Here is a 20,533-nt window from a genome sequence, read left to right as displayed (position 1 = left end):
GACCATTCTATGATTCTATGATAGTCAAGTCACTGCTTCATTTTACCTTTTCTTTCCCTCTGAGGCAGATTCATGGGGATGAATATGAAGAAAAGCACAAAATTATATTTTGAAAGATGCAGCATCCTCCAGGCAGAGCACACCCTCCTCAGTACTGAGGCTGATTTAGAGGGTCAGGCAAAAACGGGACATGCTCTGGGTTCCTTCAGCTGCCTTCTCCTCTGTCACCAGTCTGCCACTTCCTCTCGGCTGCACACCACACCAGCATCCTCCTCGTGGGAGCAGTTGTGTGTGCCAACATCAGCATGGGCACACTCCAGCAGTGTCTTCTCCTGCCCGGAGCACTGGACATCATCCAGGAGAATGCGAAGGGAGGTCCCTTCCCCAAATTCTGCTTTCTTGCTGGCTCGTACCATGTAAGGGAAGCCCAGCTGGCGACACACCACAGCAGCAGCGCCTGAGCTCCAGCCATCATCACACACTGTGCCCCACTCACCGTTGATGTAAATCTCCACTCGACCCTGGCTCTGGCCACGGCCCTGCTGCTCCATCAGCCGCACAGTGCCATTTCGCAGTGGCAGGGCTGTACTGGGGGTTTTCTTCTTTCTGCGCTGTCCCCTCCTCTGTCCTCCCTTCCTGGGCTTGGGGGTCTTGCTGCTTGGTGCTAGTGTGGTGGACACCTGGCTTTGGTTCCCTGGCAGTGGCGGGGCTTGGCCCACCCAATCCACAGATGGTGATGGGGGGGCTGCAGGGTCTGACCTGCCTCCCTGTGGGGCCTCAGTCATGGCCTTCAGCTGGGGATGTGGGGTTGGTGTTTTCATAATAAACTCTGTTGGGGGAAAGCACCAGGAAACCATGAGTCTGTCACTCTATGGACAATACATAAAGACAACTATAAAAGTCCAGTGCTGATTTTTTTTACTTATTTAAGTTCGTTCTTGTTATTTGCTTACTTGATCCTGTTAAGAAGCGACAATGCTCCCAGTGAGCCAGTATTTCCTCAGTGAAAGACGTCGGATGCTTTTAGTTAGAAGAGAGGACTGCAGGGCTTAATGCCAACAAGTAAGCCTCTCCCAAGAAGGAAACTCCAAGCAATTTACTAGCAAAACCCCAACCCGGCCATTAAAGGGTGGCCACTGGAGTTTCACAGTCAGAAGAGAATCTCCCTACCATACCCTTCTACCTGCTGAAAGCATGTAGAAGACAGGCACTATTTTTGCTCTTCTGTTCATTACCAAGGACTGGATCATTACCAGACAGAGAGCGTCAGCCTCCCTACTGGGACAGATACTTTATTCAGAGAAGTGCAAATCGGGAACATTCAAAATCAATTCTCTCTGGCAACTGGAATGTGCAAAAGGAACAGAGTTGCCAAGACAACACATAAAACAGAATTTTGGGTTGGTGGTTTTTGTTCATTTTTTTTCCTTTCCTACAAAAAAAGAGCCTTGAGCCCTAAAGAGCTGAAAATTCTTTGCTGTCACAGTTTCCAGGCGTTAGTGGACATACTTTTTTCACATGTGCTCTATTTTTTGTTTAAAAATAAGTTTTAGCTTGTCAGAAGGAAGCAATTGAGAATTGCTCAGAACTACAATTAACCGAGCTGGGACAGTCTCATAGACATTTGCAAAGACATCACAACTTATTGAATTATATCCTAGACTATTCATTCTCATTAATCACTTGCTTTGTAGTACAGAGACCAGAAAAATATACTGTCTCATTTTTTCTTAGTATCTATTGTCCCCAAAAGACAAAACCTCATGGTGATACAATTTTTCCAAATAATGCTCTTTAAAGAATAACTGTATTTATGGCATGAAAGTATTTCCTTTCTTTGGAAGCTGAGTTTCTAAAGGCAAGAAATAGATATGAAAGCCTTAATTGTGAAGAACTGTTGCTGGAACCCAATTTGGCAAAGCACATAAAATCCTAGAATTCATATAATGATATGCAGGACTGCATGAAAGCTAGTAATCACCTGGGAGTGCTTTTCACTCTACTCGTTGTCAAGTTATTTATTAAATGCAGTTCCAGCAAATACACTCATCCAGCTAATGCTGGCCACATGTCTTGGCAGTTTTGTTACATTGATGCTAAACATTAACCAAAACAGCAAAACATTTACAGCTACGCATCCTTGTCCGCATGCTTCTGAATCAGAATTTTCATGCTTAGTTTTCATCTAAAAATGAATTTAGTTCTTGAGACACTGAGCAGAATTCCACCTTTTCTAACATGTAATTTATGATGAAAACTACCCTGTGAACAACTCCCAAAAATTGTTATATGTACAGTTTAAAAATCTGAACTTTGGACTTGCATAGACAAGAATGCATAAACAGAAACAAAGATACAACTGGTTGAACACAAACCAAGATACTAATGTTTGGAAACTGTGTGCATATGTTGCAAAACAAAGTTTCTGAAGAGGTGCTGAATGCTCCGGCATGTCAACAGTCAATAATCAGCCTTAGATCTTGTTCTACCTTAAAGACTCAGTCTTAAAGGTGCTCAGTGCCCTCATTCATCCCTGAATTCAAAGCTGTTGGAACTATCAATTACTCAAATGCACTGCAAAATGATGCATGCAATTAGAAGTTAAATAAAAGCATTTTGACATTAGAAATTCTACAGCAATATTAACTTCATGACAAATTAGAGTACTGCCTCAGTACTTACATGTGTAAACAAAATGCATGCTGGAAATCTAATTTTGACATCCTACTAATCTGTTTAGTTTTTTTCACTTAACATAAATACGAATTGCCTTGCAGATTCAGCTACATGGTTGACTACTGCAGCTTTAGCAGTACAATACTTTACCGACTATGAAGCAATCAAAAGTCCCAAGAGGGTTTGAGAAAGCCAAAAGTTCACCTGAATGGCCAATCAAGCTGATTCTTTGTGTTTTCTCATCTCATATTGTCTCATTTAAATCTAACAATGGCTAAGCCCTCATATTGCTCAATGAGCAACCCTCATATTCTTCAGCTCCTGAAGTGCTCTTTCCTACCTCAAGGCACTACAAAACATCTCTTATCACTGAAAAGCACCATTGAGCATAGGCACTCAGTACAGAAACGATTACAGGGAAACCAAGTTGGTGGTAATGAAACAGGTACAATGTATAATGGAGAAGGGAAAATGTACAGGGGCAGAAACTGCAGAGAAGATTCACACAGCCAAGAGTGGGGAAATACCTCATGCCTTATTTGAGCCAACTTTTCAGTTCCAAAACAGCTGGTAAGAATTAATTTTGAGGCTACTCTGAAGAATGAAGTTCTGGGTGGTCTCCACTCATACAGTGATGGTGCAAGCCTGGAGTCTGCCTTTGCTGCCAGCTAACATGCACCAATAATAAAGAGCAGCAGTGACACTTACTCTCCTTTGGCACAAACTGGATGAGCTTGCTTTTTACTCTCACTGGCAATGGCTCAACTTGGCATTTTCCTGGTGGTGCTCTCCTGCAAAAAAGGGACACATACAGTGCACAATTAATTCCTTTCCCCTGGCATTGTGAGTCTTTACTTCCCATTTTTCTATGAATGTAATGCTTGTTGGGGAAAAAAAAAATCCAAAAGTCTATTTAAATGATCTAAGTACTCTCTCATAGGAGAAAACATAATTAAACAATCACATATCTCTGTTGATCAAAGTCCAAATATTCCTAAGTCCTCTGGTTGTGTTTTCACTTGCCACTGATATGAATCCATTCAGGAAATAAAACACTGGCAGGTTCAAGCATTACAGAAAGAGCTTAATCAAACTGAAAAGAAAAACTGCAAAACTAGACTAAATGTTGAACATCTGACATAAAGGCCATCTGTATGCAGGCTTTCAGGCTGTCTTCAAAGCAGCAAAACCACACAATATTATTCATACATAAAGCCCCCCCTCAAAGACTAACTACTACAAACATAGTGCTGAAAATACATTCATTTCAAACAAGAACTCTAAGGGTCTGCTACAAAGGCTCTCTCTTAGTATGGGGTATTATTTTGATACAAATGTGTTTGCCATGGAGGTATATCTCTTCTGAATGTAACTTCTGGGAAGTTACATTTGGTTCATCGTAATTTTTACCTATGATTCTTTCTCAACTACTGACATAAGGTTGTTCCCTACTTTTCTGAATTTTCCTGTGAGTTCTTCTGTGCTTTACACAGGAAAGCAGCTTCTTTTTAAACTTAAAACTTATGACTTTCTTTTGACTTCTGCTTTATTTTTGCAAAGGTTGTGTAACACCAGCCTCTTAACACACAGTTTACAGGAACTCTTCCACTGTGTTAGATAATGGAAAATGCTCCCGACAGAGTTGGAGGAAAACAAGCTCTGGGATCTCTTCCCAGCGTAAGACCAGACAAGTGTTCATTCAAAATTCTGTTTTAGCTAAAGCTGTAAATTTTATCTGTGGTTTTCTGGGGTATTCTTTTGTTTGTTTTGGTTTTCTGGGTTTTCCCCCTCGCTCCCCCCCAAAACAAACCAAAAATCCTACAAATGTCTCATTCTACATATCTGGCTGAAAGTAGTCTTGTGCTTAGCCAGTAACAGTAATGCTTAAAAAACAGTCCTCCCATAAAACACAACTGTCCCTTGACAAGCCCACTCTCAGATACAGGCAGGTGGGATGCAGTGTGTTAAGAAAGGTCTTATTTCCTTGTCTAAGCCATTTTACTCCTTGAAATACGAAACAGAATGCACTTTTGGACACTCATTTATGGTTTGCCCAAGAAAGTACTGCCAGTCAGCTTTGGTTACAGCTGCCTGGGAGCTCCTAGGGGAGATGGAGCTGCCTACAGAGGATGATGGGGAACTGAGAATAAACACCTTGAGGAAAATTGCCTCCTTTTGGGCAAGAATTTAGAGAATCTTAGCCTGAGAAAGACAAGCCACCCATAAAATACTTCTTTAGCTCTCACAAACAAATGTCATAGCTCACATGAAACCAACAGATCCCTTAACAAGCTGGTGATCAGCAGGCAGCATAGACTCCTGAGACTACAAGAGCAAAGCAGACTCAAAATGGGTTGCTCCAGTCATTCCTTGATCAGGCTCCACAAAAGAGCTCAGCATAGGAGAAGACCTAGTCAACACCATTCATCACATCCACACATGGACACACAGCACAGTGCTTAGGCTTTGCAGCAAGAACATCTCATACCTAGAGGTGTCCACCACTTTGTACACAACTCCATGGGGAGCCGTGGCACTTGGTGTGCCAGTAGACATGAAGTAAAGTTCCCCTGGTGAAAAAAAAAGCCAAACACAGCTATGAAAACTCTCCATGGAGCTTCTGTCCTGTAAAACACAAAGGCATGAACTTTGCATCACAAGTCAGAGAACATCAGAAACCCCAGGATCATAGAGATCTACTTATGGAAGTCAAAAATACAAGTTTGTATTTGGGTTTGTAAGGAGCATTTATCTGCAGTTCAGTGAGTCAGAGCTGTTACATATTGTCATAAAATCCTATTTTGATAAATGTCCACTGCATGTTCACCTACCCAGTCTCTAGCTGTCATCTCAGTCTTGACCTGTGTTCTTTATCTTCACTAATGTAAAACAGTCAAAATCTGAATTCCTTTGGTCAAAATGAAGTGGGAAGAAATGAAGACTGTTCACAAAGTCTTCTGCTTTTTTGGATAAGACACTCATTTGAGGTGAATCACAAAACACAATTTTGGGTTTTGTTTTCTCTAACACATTCATGAAGTGAGGGATATCTCTCAAGAAAGCCATTTGGGTTCGTCACAGCTCTGTCAGGCCACATGGAAAAGGGCTTGACCTTCAGCCAAACAATTTCCATCACTATGTATTTGATGTATTTTTGTGTAAACTGCAGTTCCATCCCTCTCCTCCTGTTGTGCAAGGGAAGCTAAGTGGTCCCTCCAGCACTCTCCTTCTTTTGCCAGCTTGAGTGCTTGAGCAGTGAAATAGAAAGTGATCAGAGAACTGATCTGAATGAAAAAATAAATTTGCAATATTTCGAAAAAAAAGAAAAAGAAAGGAAGACAAAGAGGCGATGGAGACCATTTTGCAAGTAAGGCAGATTTCTTTGAGTATCCTATATGTTTCCCAAGGGAAATGGTGAAAGGAGCGGAGAGGTCAGAGTGAGCAAAGGAAGATGTGGGCTGTTGCTGGCAGGTCCAGATGGTTACTGAGCCCCCATCCTCCTCCTTCTCCTCCACTGCCACAGCCCAAGATACTCCGGATGTTCCTGGAGCAAAAAACCAGCCGCCTCTGGCCATCCTTGGCTGGTTTCTTCCCTTTTCTGGTAGACTCCATTAATCACAGGCCAGAAGCAGCCTTGATCCAAACATGGATGGGAAACACCTGGCGCTGTGTCTTGCAGTGCAGTGATGTGTACTCCACGTCCCACTCTCTTTTCTGGAGATTATGAGGCAGAAATATGGATGCTCAGGCCATGAAGCACACAGGCTATCACACATACACTCCACAGACATAGCACAGTGCCTAGGGTATCCCAAACACTGTCAGCTGCCAGGGGATAGAGCTGATGGCTTTACAATGGCTGTGCAATGAGCCAAAACCACAAGTGTTCCCACTGTGTAAACTTCACTGGCCAGATTAACATTTATCAGAGCAAAAATGCCAAAACCCAAATGCTTCCGTGAAGAAAAGCTTGTTAAAATAAACTGTGTGACGAACTTGTAAAAAGGGATTCCCAGCACACCAAAGAGATGCAAGAGAAGACTGGTCACTGCAGATAAAGCAACCCTTGCTACACTCTTATTAACAGATTTCTTTCCATTATAACTAAGCAAGCACAAGGCAAATAACTACCTCTGAGACTATGGTCCAGACTCCAGTCCAAATTTCCACCCAGCTCTATTGGACTTATGCAAAGCACACATGAAAAGAGCAGGTTGGAAGGGTGGCAGCATTTGCATTTCACTCCCCTTTGTGCAGACCCTGTCCACAAGCAAAAGATGAGGCAGGCACTACTCCCAAGGCCCATGAACAGTTTGATACTGCACTTGGCAACCCTCTGATTGGCATAAAGCTGATTTAAAGTAACTTATTCTGATTTTAGGGTAAGAGATCCTTCATGCAAAAGCACTGCAAAACAGATCTATCCTTCCCTCATATTAGCTATCAAAGAAAACAGATTTTTAACTGCAAAAAAGATAAAATTTCAAAGTTGAACTTTTGAGCTAATACTTAATCATTTCCATTTACATTCTAATATTTGCATTTATGTGATATGAAATGCACATTGCATTTGTGTAACATCCACGCCTGACATAATCTGCGGGAAAACAGATGTTTAAAAACTTGGCTGTTCTGGTAACAGGTGCTTGAGACCATGAGCCAAGACCTCCCTGCAATAGGGTAGAACACAAACTCCTGCACTGTCAAGTCGCAGGGCTGGGCAATTAAACATACCCTTGTACAAACGAGAGTGGCCACCAGCTTGCATAGAATCATAGAACAATCTAGGTTGGAAAAGACCTTTAAGATCATTGAGTGCAACTGTTTCATCCCAAAACTCTTTATTTCCTCCTTTTCAAATTGCAGCAGCTCCCTTTTATAAAGCAAGATGTCTTGTCTTAAAACACAGCCTGTGCAAAGTTCCACTGAGAATACATCCTTTGGTCCTATGCAAAACAAAATCCCAGCTGGTACTAATAAAATATGGACTTAAGCAGCCTTTTGCTGATGCCTCACTTAAGATATAACACAGGGCTTTCATTCTGCTTCACCTTGAGAGGTGCAAATATTCCAGGCCACAGTCTGTAGGTTCACAATTACTGTTCAATACATCTGCTTCCATATATCTACTAACAAAACCAAAAGCCTTGCTGACTAGCCAAGAGCATAGACTTGTCCTCACTTGGTATGAGCTACTCAGCCTCTCAGGGCCTGCATTCCCCACAGTATGGCACAGTAAAGAACGAAGCTTCATTTCTAAGCTATGCTTTGTTGTGTTTTCCCCTTAGCTGCTCCCAGTCCCTCTAGAGGGTAGGTGTGCAGGCAGCAGCCCACCCAGCACACCCAGCTTCAGTCCTGCAGGAAAATGCCTCTCCAGTTCTCCCTGCAGGTACTGTGTAGCATGCCAGCCTCAACATCAAGATTGTAGCTTTGGTTTTTGAGGGACACTGGGAATCTCACACACTGGCATTTTAAAGACTAACAGACTCATGCTATACCTCCTCACCAGCCCCTGCCTTCCAGGAGCCCTCTATGACACCTTCTCTAGTGTTTTGTTCCAAAAAGAAACCACAAGCATGCCACTCGTTGTGACATAAACTTGAAAAATTACCTGCTTCATCTTCAGCAAAAGAGATGATGTATTGGTAATAGTTATTGATGAGCCCAGGGAACATGCAGGTTTGTCCCTTTCCCATGCAGATTTCACTGTACTGCCACTCTCCGGTAGCACGATCCTCTTTCAAAGACATCAGGCGCCTGTGAGGCAAAGGAACAATTCCACAATACATGAATATAATTTATAAACGTTAAGAAGGACACCTGAATGAGTGTTTAATGCTTCCTACATGTGTTACCTGCAATAGGACCTGCAGCTCCTCTGAAAAACAAAGGATTGTTAATATTAAAACAAGTATTTTATATGCCTCCACAACATCCTGTCTTTCAAGGGAAACACAAGCACATGATAAAAAGATATGGGAGGGTTTAAGGGACATCAGACTATCTGGGGGGAGACCCTGCCGGGGACACAGAGCACCTGACTTAACAGCAGCCCTGTGGCCTCTCTCCTGCACCCAGGACCCATCAGCTAGGGCAGAGGGAGTGGAGGCTGCATGACAGACCTGGGAGATGCAGATAGAGTAAAGGAAGAGGAGGTGAAGGAAAACCAAGGCAGTCCCATGCATGCCTCATCACAGGTTTCCAGGAGACTCACTGATGGGTATTTGTTTTTTTTTTTTTTATTCTGTATCTTCAGTGTCTGGAAACACTGCATCAGAGAGGGGGTTCTTTCAGGGTGCATTTAAATGCCTTTTGACAGCATTTCCAAGGCTTTATATGAACATCATATCATGGCCCCTTTGTTTGTGAATCAGTGACACTGAGGGCTGCTTGAATGTGAGACTGCATCCCTGTACAGGACCAAGAAATAAAGGTTACATAAAACATGCCACATGAGCCCTCTGTACTAAGCAATCAGACTTTGTCCAGTGTTTGCAACCAGAAAGTAGCACCACGTCCTCAGTTTCCAGACTGCATGAGCAGGCAGGTGTAATACCGCTGCAGAACTTCAGCTGGGGGAGCAGCTTAGTGAGCATCTGTATTATTTACTTACCCACTCATAAAATCACCAAATATGTACAGGCCATTCAAGTTTGGAGACTCGCAACCCCGATAGACATAGCCTCCAGTAACAGATTTCCCCATTTTGTGTGGATACGCATAAATTGGAAGTACATCATCTGTGGGGGAGCAAAGATCTGTGACTTGCTTTGTTTTACATGATGCAGAGTAGCTGTTTATCTAAACAGTTCTGAGACTAGCATGATACAGCTGGGTTCAGTTGAGCATCTTCTAATTAAATGGAATGCTGATGAAGTTATATTTAGTTTGATTTTCACCTTTCAGAAGCACACTTGATACCCTACCTGGCTGGCTGTGCTAACTAAGGTCAAGCTAGATCAGTGTTTCACTTGCAATATAAGCTGAATCCCCGATAAACCTGAGTGCTCTCTTATCACCCAAACACCTCACTGTCCTTTTGAGCCCTTCTCTTCCTGCTGCCCAGCTCTGTTAGTGCTGCTTCTGGACCATTTGTACACAGCTTGGCTGTTTTTGCTACGAATTTGCAGGTTACTCTTAGGATCACCCCACCTGTGCAGGAGATGTTTGTCCAATGCTGCTTTGTTTTGCTGGTGAAAGGGAAAAAAGAGACAGGTAACTCCAGGCTGCAGGCACTGATGAAAAGATATATGAGGTATCAGTGCAAATAGCTTCTGTCTTTCTGAAGACAGAGGAGCTTAACCTGAAAGGGCCATCAAATATTTACAATGTGGCACTGGCAAGATGTAGTTCTGGCACATTCATTGTAAAATGGAAGTTAAAACACAAGACAGAAGCAAAACAGAGTGAAATGCCCTGATTTGGAAGGTCTGCATTAGATCTTCCATCACTTTCTTTTGAAACTCTTGGGTTACAGGTATCTCTTCATGGTACTCACCTGCTCTTTCTCACAGCCTTTTACCCTGCCCATGTAGTCAATGCTGCAAGTAGCAAAGCCAGTAGCTCTGCCAGAGAGGAACTTGCAGCAAGAGCATTTCATCTAAAGCAAATGTTTTCTATGCTTCTGCTGTACTTACCATTTTAAAGGTGCTGTGACACTTCACGGTTCTAACAAAAGGATCTCTAAAAGCATCAGAAATTGTTCCAAATCCCTGTAGACCTCAGTAAAGTGCCTTCCATGAATGCTCACACAGGTGCTGTCGCACAGGAGAGCACTAAAGAGGCTCTCTGACAACTGCTTCAGCAAAAGAAGTGCAAAGAATCTTCTCCCTGCTCTAGAAATTCTTATTTAAAAAAACCCCACTTAATCTCTACCACTGTACTTGTAGCTAAGTTAATTAAAGGAAGGAAGTTAATCTAAGTTAATAAAAGGAAGGAAGTTACATAACAACACATAGAACATAGAACACATAGAACATAGAACACATAGAACATAGAACACATAGAACATAGAACACATAGAACATAGAGAAAAAAAAGCAGAATCTCAGCTAGTGCAAATCAGTGCCAGCCCACTGCCCCCATGGATCTCTGGGGAGATCCTACAGCACAAGATGTGGTCTGCACCAGACCTTACAACACAACACACTCTGACTTTGCATGTGCACTGGAACTTAAGCAGCCAGCACTCTGTAGCCAGTTCTGAATAGCTGAAAAAAAACAACAAACGTTCTCCATTTTGGCATAGCTAAAAGAACACATTCAGTTACCTGGAGAGCAGGCATAATGCATACTGCGTGGCCAGCTGACACAATATGTTTCTTTTTTCTAAAATAGGGGCACTACTTTTGAGCTATGGAGAAAAATATTATTGCTCCAAATTTTTCTCACTTCTGCAGGAAAGCTTATTTTATGTGGCAGAGATGAAATTGTCCCCCTAAATCACAGAATCAACAAGCAATTTGACTAATAACACAGGTCACCTAGAAAAAAAGCCTGGTAGCACCTTTCACTTTCCTCCTAAATCAAAACTGGTAACATTTGGACTTTCAATATTTATCCCCAAGTCAGCTCCCTTCTAGGCTGAGACAGTACAGATTTACAAATCAAAAAAAGCGTGTTTTCCACTGTGCAGCCAGGCTTTGTAGGCAGGAATTAAAGATGACAGTGCAGAAAACTGCACAGTGGGAGGCACAGGTAATTTAAAGAGCGCATCTGTTTACCCATTGAAGAATTGGCACAAAGTTTTTTATCGTAACAGCTGAAGCCTTCCCTCGCCCTCCAGCCATAGTTTTTCCCTTTCTCCACAATGTCGATTTCTTCGTATTTATTCTGCCCCACATCTCCACAGAAGAGCCGCCCCTTCCCTTCCTTGGTGTGAGGCTCGCCCCTGTCAAAAGAGCAGCGCCACATATTTCTCACTCCATAAGCGTAAACTTCAGGGCGAGCCTTAGGGTCATTAAGAAAAGGGTTGTCAGGAGGGATTCGGTACAGAGGCCCACGGTCATTGTTGTTCACGTCGATACGCAGCACTTTGCCCAGAAGGGCTGATCTGCATTGGGATAAGAAAGGAAGTGGGGAAAAAAAAGTAAATTAAATTAGATCTTGTTTAAACATCAGAAACGAATACTTTGGAAAACTCCAGGGTTTCGTTCGTTCTGGTTTGGAAAACACTTGCACCTTTCAATATCTCTGAAAAAGCCAACTATTTGAACACAATTTCATAGAATTACAGAATTGTTTCAGTTAGAAAAGAACCCTAAGATCATCAAGTCCACCATGGCCATTAAACCACATCCTGAAATGCTATGTCTGCATGTTTTTCTGAACACTTCCAGGAACAATGACTCCACCACCTCCCTGGGCAGCCTGGTCCAGTACCTGATCAGCCTTTTCAGTAAAGAGATTTTTCCTAATATCCAATCTAAACCTCCCCATGTGTAATTTAAGGCCATTTCTTCTCATTCTATCACTTGGTACTAGGGAGAAGAAACCAACCCCCACCTCACTACAATCTTCTTTCAGGTAGAGAGCAATGAGGTCTCCCCTCAGCCTCCTCCTCTCCAGACTAAACAATCCCAATTTCCTCAGCTGCTCCTCTTAAGACTTGCTCTCCAGGCTCTTCACCAGCTTCATTGCCGTTCTCACTTGCCTTGGGCCACCAAACAGCCTTCACGTGGCTCTGACTTCCCACAACCCACTGCCCCACAGATGCATGCTTGGTGGCTTGGGGATGCCATAAAATGGGTTCACTCTTACTTGTTCTGGGCATTTCCAAAGGTTCCAAAAGGATCCCCAGCCATGCCTCCATCTCCAGTAAATATGTAGAGATACTCATCATCTCCAAAGAGCAACTGTCCTCCATTATGGTTGGAAGCAGGTTCTTCTATTTCCAGGATTATCCTAAGCGAAAACAGGAAAAAGGCATTAGCTACTGCACAAGCCCTAAGCAAAAGGCAGAGCAACATCACTCCAGTTATCCTTGACACATGAAAATGGCTGCAGATTGGGTTTGATGCAAATTCCTCCACATCACTGAATTTTGCTTGGGCATAGCTGATTTCCTAACCTTAAATAATTCCAACATATTTTCCAGATTACAGAAACAAAAAAATCCCTGTGTAATAAGGATATTATGCTGGCAGTGCCTCTTAATAGCTGCAAAATCAATTACAATAATCACTTATACCACCTCATTTTTAGCCAACGTTTTACTCTTCTGAAAGTACTGGTAACTTTGTGATCATACTGTAAATTGTGGGAAGGAACTCAGCTATGTCATTATTCTGTCACTTGCTGTTAAATGTCACCACCTCTGAGATAAGGTAATTGTGCACAAGTGCATAGATTCTAAACGGCAGCAGGAGTGAGGAAGGATCCTGTACAGACCCAAAAGGCAAACCCTCCTCAACCTCCCAAAGACGATGGGAAAAAAACAACACACCAAAACTCTGCAAACAAATAGACATATGCCTTCCTACTAAGGCACACTACATGTCAGCCTGAGCTCCCTCTTGGGCAGCATCTCAGGATGAAGTCAGTGGGATCTATGCCTGTACAAGCACAACAGGACCACAAACTTGTTTTCTTAAGCTTTTGCTGTACTAGCTAAGTAAACACAGAAAATGTTACAAACACACATTCTGAGGATTTTTAAACAAGACAGCTCAGGGCCTTGACATCTGCGAGTTTAAGCTTCTGACTCCTTTTCTGAAGAACAAGTTTCAATTCCCTTTATCTTTCATCTACAGATCTGCTTACACTGAATTGCTGTAATTGATTTATAAACCAGCATCCTCTTTCTGTCATTAGGCTACATTCATTTTTGAACTAGAATCATCCATTGATAAGTACCTGGAAAGCCTTAATATAACCCATGTAAAAACGAAACCTTAAAATTAAAAATATTCAAAGGTCTCTTGAAACAGTGGCTCCATTACAGGGTTCTGCACCAGGTTAAAAATCTATAGACTGTCTTCACAAAAAAACCTCTAATTATCTGTGCATGTTAATGTGGATCAAAGTGCACTTGGTAACAGCACAGTCATTTGCGTTTTACTTAATTTGATGTGAAATTTGTAATATTACAGGGTTGAGCTGTCATTTAGGTAAAGAAATGTGGGACCAAATCTATCTCTGGTCCAGTATCAGAGTTCCTTTATACTAATTTTGGAAACCTTTGTCTTTGGAATGAATTTCACTCATGCTTTACAGAAGTTTATTTTAAAGGGTAATGATTACAATACAAAAAAAACCCCAACAAAATAACCACAAAAACCCCACCCCAAATAACCACCAAAAAAACCCAAAACCAAACTCAAAAATACTAACTGTAAATAATGTTCAGTGAAATCTTCTCACATACCAGAATTAAGCAATATAAATCTTTTACCCCTGAGCACTTGCAGTTCACCCATGGAGGACTGGGGATACTCTTGTCTCCATATGTTAGGCATGGACTTGGACTAACTTGCTACCACACTGGAATGCATTAAGCTAATTAAACCTCACTTATTAGTACCCTTTAAAAATGTGCAAACTGGCCTCTGAGAACTTAAATACATTTTTCAGAGGAATGTGTGTGTACAATACCTTTCAGAACCATGGTCCAAAGCATTCATGTCAGCAGGAGAAATTCTGAACTCACTGATTCGGATTCTCTCTTCATAATGAACTTCAACTGAATAGTAGACATAGACCTTACCATTGAATTTGAATTTAGGGTGGAAGACAATACCTAGAAAACCTCTCTCGTCTCCTTCCCAAGGTGAGGTAAGTACAGCTTCACTGATGTTCAGAAATGGCTTTTCAAGCCTGGATCGATCAGGAAGGTAGGTCCACACCAGGCCAACCTGTTCTGCAATGAAGAACCTGTGGGTGCCATCGTTGGCATGCACCATTGCAACAGGATTGCGCAGCCCGTTGGCGACCTCCATGAGGCAGAGCTGGAGACAGCCCTCTGCATCAGCTGTCACTAACCCAAGGTTTTGGTTAAGGTTCTGGTTAGCCAGCAGGTGTGGAAAGCAATAGTCTGTGTCCTCCAAAGCCAGGTAGTGGCAGAATTTTGCCATGTTATTCTCCAGTGCAATTAACTCTTTGTCTGCAGAGAGATAGCGAAAAATGGAGCGGCATTTTTGCCACACTTGCAGGCAATAGTCTTGACAAAGTCCTGGTATCGTCCGCACAGGGGTGGAGGGATCCTCAGCATCATACAAGTGAGCTGCATATGGAGAGCATTCCTAGAAGGAGAGAAAAAGCCTTAAACGATTTCTTGGACCAGATTTAAAACATTGGAGCAGCAATATTAATTGCAGAAATTTCACTTTAGTAACAACATATGTTGTAGTTTGTTCTGAAGAGATATTAAGGGAGGAAAAGTTCTTAGAAAGGGGTTTTATCTTAGCATTCACAGAAATTATATTCAATATTCCTGGTGAAAGCTGCCTTCCTTATGCTGTTATTTACTTATTTCAACCATAGAACTAACTCCCAAAACCCAGTGATGACACATATCTTGCTGCATCACCTTAGCAGACTGTACTGGGAGAAAAGGGACTTTCTAATCTTGGATGTTCTGATGAAGTAGATTCACCACAGCATGGCAGTGAAACCAAAGAGTTAGCTAAAAAGAATCAGGTCTTGCATCTGCAGGCTGAGGAGGGGACAGGACTTCCATACCTCATCATCCGACAACCCAGACACGGACTTCAACACAGATTTGATCTACAAGTGGGAAGGAGCAGCACAAGAAAGCCTAGAAGGAGAGAAGAACATGCATCCTTCATACCACACACTGCACCCAGCCCTATGAGTGCACACACCATCTTTGCTTGGGTCCAGCTGCCTTTGTTGGTGGATTTTTGCCTGCAAAGAGTTTATGTACATGATTAGAAGTGGTGAAATTAATCTCATAATCGTGACACTGGTCACCAAGTTCTGCAGGAGATGCTCAGGCTCTGACAATGAGAACAAAATGCCCATAATCCAGGCATGGTCCATTGGCAATGGCTGCAGCTAAAACTTCATTCATGGAAGATGCACCCTTGCCAATCACTCTGAAGACTGAATGAAGTTCACATTGTACTCTCCACTACAAGAATTCCAGCAGGTACATTTTCCTTATGTGAAAAGCCAGTGTAATCCAGTAAAACTGTCTGTACCCTACAAACTGACCAAAGTGATTCAGCACTGTTTTGCAAAGACTTTTCCATGCAATAACCACAATATTTTCCAGTTGTAGCACATCTTCCCGACAAGCATCTCAAAAGTGCTCTCCAAATAACATAAAATGACTCAGTGGAGGCTCAGTAATTTTCATTAGGCAGATAAATAACTGAGGCAAGAAAGGCAGAAAATGAAACTATCCTTAAATAAATTCTGCATTTTTTAATTCCCAAATGGCATTTTTTCCAAGTAAAATTAGCTTACTTAAAAAAAACATATAGTGAGCTGTTTCTAAATCTGTAGGGAGCTATTTCTTAGTGCAGATTACAGCACTATTCAATAGCTGAAAAGATATAATGTCTGAGATACTGAAGTATTTAAAATAGCTGATGTGTACACACATTATTTTATTTTCCATTACACACAATAATAAACCAAGAGGCCATATAACAGAACGTTAGCTTACAATAAGCTTTCCTCCTGGAATGTCAAGCCATTCATTGCAAAATGGAGGTTATTATGCCTTCAAATGAGCAGTAATTAATGTGATAAAAAGAAGATTGTGCATGACACAAAACGCTGAAACTACATGGGCAGATTGGGTAACAGCACAGCACTTGGCTTGGTTACAGGAAGTATGCCAGCAACAAAAAAGAGTCTAAGAGTTTGCTGATGAGGTTGTCATGACTGAATATTTGGTCTTAGAAAACAAATTGAAACAAGGGAAAGGGAATTTGGAGGCTGGGCTGGATGGGAGCTCAGTCAGTTGCTGCCAGGAGAGGTTTCACATTCAGAAAGAGGAGGCCAGGAGGCTCCCTGCTTGAGCATTGCAGTGTATCCGATTCTCTGAATGCCTCTTTCAAAGCAAGTAGTGATTTTATGCATTGCAAAGCAATGTCCTGGTTTCAGCATAAAAAGTATGGTTTCCCTACCCCTTTGCCACTGTGGCTGACCACCTCAGGTGTCTTTGAATAGCAGCCATGAATGACTTCACTCCTTACCATGTTCCTGGTGGCATACAGCTATCTACAGCAGCATTACACTGGCAGTGAAGTTTGGAGATCTATCACTAGCCAGAGAGTACCCAAGTATGTTTTCTAGGGTATTTTCCAGACATAAGGAATATTTTCCAGCTTTTATTCCACAAGAGCTGGAACCTGATGTCTAATTTGTCTGATTATGAACTTCCTGCTTCTGAATCAAATGTTGTAGTCCCCAACCCTTCACTAACTTGTCACATGGACTAAAACACCATGAAAATCTACTTTGGTTACAGCCTAGTATCATTAATAGGTCCAAATTATCATTTCCAAACAATGTGGTCTGTTCATTCATTTTAAACTACAATGTAGTCCAAAGGCCAATGAAGCTAATGAGCAGATGATCAGTAACTTCAGGAGACCTGGGATAAGCTTGCACCACGAAAATATCTTACCAGAATATAAACCAATAGACATTAAGACAAGTTAGCCAAATCCACCCTACCTGTTCCAGGAATTCAGAGGCAGCTATTTATCTGCAACAGTCTGAAAGTGAACATACACCCACATCAAACAACGGCTTATTTACTGCTGCTATCAGCCTGCAGGAAGCAATGGGACTCTTCAGGAAAGTGTCTAACTTTGACTTAATCCCTGACATTCCCTGTCTACCTCCATCTGGAAACTCAAGCCCTTGAGCAAGCTGCTCCCCAAGAAGCAGAACAGGGCATCTGTTCTCCTGCAGTCTGGAGTCCTGTATCCCACTGCGCAATAATCCACACATGTCCCCTGAGACCTGCTGCCCCAATCAGATCACCCCTGTATGTTGAGGCTGTGAGGCACGCAGGAGGATGTCCTACCATAGCCCCACAGCTAAAGGTGTCCTTCTAGAAGCCCTATTTTGGGTCTGGGAGACAATAGGCACCACTGAGGGAAGGGTTTTCCTGCTCTTCAACAAGGAACAGAAACAGCACCACATAACAAATCAGAATTTGAGAAAGGGTAGGAATCCTTACCACAAATACAAACTGAGACACTTGTCAAAATAATTTGATCACATTTGAGAGAAATCATTAATTGCCAGCAGAAAGACACAGAAGTGTGCTCAGTAAGTCACAGAAACCCATTTTTTTAATTCAAGTCCACTATATAAACTGTATACATAACAAATGAATGGAAGCAGGGTGTTCTGGAGTGCTGTAATGCCTGAACTTCCATTTTGTGCTTGCCCAGCCAGAGGTGGTGGTTTGTAGCCACATCTTGGCTGGTAATGCACTGAGCTCATCAGAACATTTCAGTGAATCATTCTTCCCACACTGAAATATTTCACTTTTTCTGAACAAATTTTCAACATTTGGGTGTCTGATGTATGCAGATGATTAACTTACTGCTTCCAGGGGCAGAGGACTGCTTAGCAGGCACTGCTAGCTGGTTTCTTATCTGCAAATGGGCTTTTGGACACTGTTTGTTTCAGGAACATATTCAAAGGGGTTTTTGCTTCTAGTACAATGAGATGAACTAAAAGTCAAATCTCCGGAAGCTGATGTGGAAAAGGGTTGTCTTTCTCTTCGCATTCTTAGGAACATAAGAGGTACCCTACGTAAAATGCTAAGAGCAGTATTTCTGAAAAGCCACTTTGATCCTATCTGAGCACAACAGACAAGACTCCACTGTCTGAATTAATTTAAGATTTACACTTGCACAGCACAGAGCTGCCACTGCTCTGTCTCAGGGGCATTTTCATGCATATGAGGACACTGCTGATGATAGGGTCAAATGCTTTGCTCTGCACACACTGTGATCATCCTCTTATCATACCTGGCCACAGAACACCAACCTCTAGTGGAAATTTCCCATGTGCAGGATGGCCACCACAGAGATTTCTAGGCCACATCCTCAGGCATTACTCTCCAACCATCACCAGGACTGTTAGCACCTGGCACATGCTACAAGCATCTCAGGATGCTGTAATCTAGTACAAAAAAGACATCCAATCTCATGAGTTGGGTGTAACAAGGAGAACGTTTTGTGCAGGCAGGTTCCCTCCTGAATGTCTTTCCCAGGTCCAGTGATCTAACCCTGGGATGCTGAGTGGAGTCTGCAAATTGTAACTGCCCACATACCCACCTAGAGCTCATAAACTAAAGCAGGGCAACATCCCTATTTCTCTTTCAGACACCTGCCAAAGGTTAAAAAGTTCACTGGGACACCTGATGATGAACAGTGGCTCATGACAGTGCCTGGGAGCACATGCCTAGGCTACTGCGCTTATCCCTGATACAAGCCAATGCACCTGTGCCTGGGCACTAATGCCACAGCTGATGCACCTGTGGGGTTGTCCATGTTCCCCTGTCTGGGCTGGGCAGTAAGACTGCAGCTCATCACCTTTGCCTGTGGTGATGCACCCTTTGCATGGGTGGATGCAGTCATTCCTGGGGCTGAATGTACTCACATCATGCCATGGCTCATGGTGCCCCTGCGAGGTCCAAAGTTCCTATGCCTGGACCAGCGCACCCTCCCTGAAACAATGCACTCATGGGGTGCAGCATTCATACCTGAGTTTGATGCAGCCCTGCATGGTTTGATGCACCCACTCCTGGGCCAAAGCACTGTGGTAGGGCTGCATACATCAGACACCCATGCCTGGGCCATAGCAACCTGCATGGCCAAAGCTCCCCTGCACAGCTGAATCTGCCTGTGCGGCTGACGCCACTTGTTCAGCAGCACGGTTGCTGCACCGGGTGCGGCTGAAACCCTCTTCATGGCTGATGCCTCCAGTGCAGCCGAGTAACCCGGTGCGGTGGATGCTTCCGTGCGGCCAAAGCTGCCCGTGTGGAACGTCGGCTGCGCGGCTGGAGTATGCCGGGCACCAGCAGCCCCGGGATAGGCGGGCGTACCGGGACGTCTCACCTGGCAAAGCAGGTCCTGTAGGTGCCCGGCGCAGGCGGCGTAGGTGGGTCCGTCGAGGTGGCCGCTGACGCGGTAGAACCGCTGGAGCAGGGCGCGGTCACGGCGCGGGTCGCAGCAGCCGAAGTCGGCATAGCGGCGGCAGAAGGCGAGGCCCCGCGGCGGCCGAAACGGTGGCTTGAAGTCCAGGCACTGTGGATGCGGCCGCGCCGACCGCGGGGCCAGCGCCGCCGCCAGCAGCAGCGCCAGAGCCGCCCGCGCCCCGCGCAGCTCCCGCATGGCGGTCCCACGGCACAGAGGCTCCCGGGACGGGCCGGCGGCGGCGTATATAGCAGGCTACCGCCGGCCCGCCTGCGCCGAGGTTCTGCCAGCCCCTCCGCCACGCTCCTCCCGCGGCAGAAGGGGCGCGGAGAGCGGCTGCTGCGTCGCGCCCTAGGGTCAGCACCGGGTCGGGCGCCGCTGGGTGCTGGCTCGCTGCGCCGGACTCGTAGGGACTCCGCTCATTCAGAGCACGCTTACGTTTGGTGACAGTTTTGGAAAGGCGCTTCGAGTTTGATACCAGATCGCAACCTGCCAGGCGCCTGGCTCTACAGCCAGCACAGGGAGGTCATACTGGAGTATGTGGCTCCAGAATGCAACACACTGGACACAAGTAACTTAGGTTGATTCCTCAAGTGTTGACCACTGAGCTCTGTTCTGTCTTTGAATCTTTTATACAACAAAAATATGGGAGATAATAGCACTCTCAGTTATACAGTTGACGGATGTATTTAAAACCAGGGAAACTTTGCTTTGGTACAACCAGT

At 43.7% G+C, this 20,533-nt stretch overlaps 1 protein-coding gene across 1 annotated transcript; it reads right to left on the bottom strand.

The window, feature by feature from the left end:
* Window positions 1-224: 224 nt before the first annotated feature.
* On the bottom strand, window positions 225-20,006 carry HHIPL1 (HHIP like 1). The gene is made up of 9 exons (XM_054400508.1): window positions 19,731-20,006; window positions 14,269-14,915; window positions 12,436-12,579; window positions 11,400-11,728; window positions 9,290-9,416; window positions 8,288-8,433; window positions 5,165-5,246; window positions 3,385-3,467; window positions 225-829 (listed from the first exon to the last, which is right to left on the bottom strand). The coding sequence occupies exons 1-9, from the start codon at window positions 20,004-20,006 to the stop codon at window positions 225-227; spliced, it is 2,439 nt and encodes an 812-aa protein (XP_054256483.1).
* Window positions 20,007-20,533: the final 527 nt, after the last annotated feature.

The sequence above is a fragment of the Indicator indicator genome, chromosome 4, assembly GCF_027791375.1.
Source record: "Indicator indicator isolate 239-I01 chromosome 4, UM_Iind_1.1, whole genome shotgun sequence".
In the NCBI taxonomy this organism is placed as follows: Eukaryota; Metazoa; Chordata; class Aves; order Piciformes; family Indicatoridae; genus Indicator; species Indicator indicator.
This window is presented reverse-complemented; position numbering and strand designations above follow the sequence as displayed.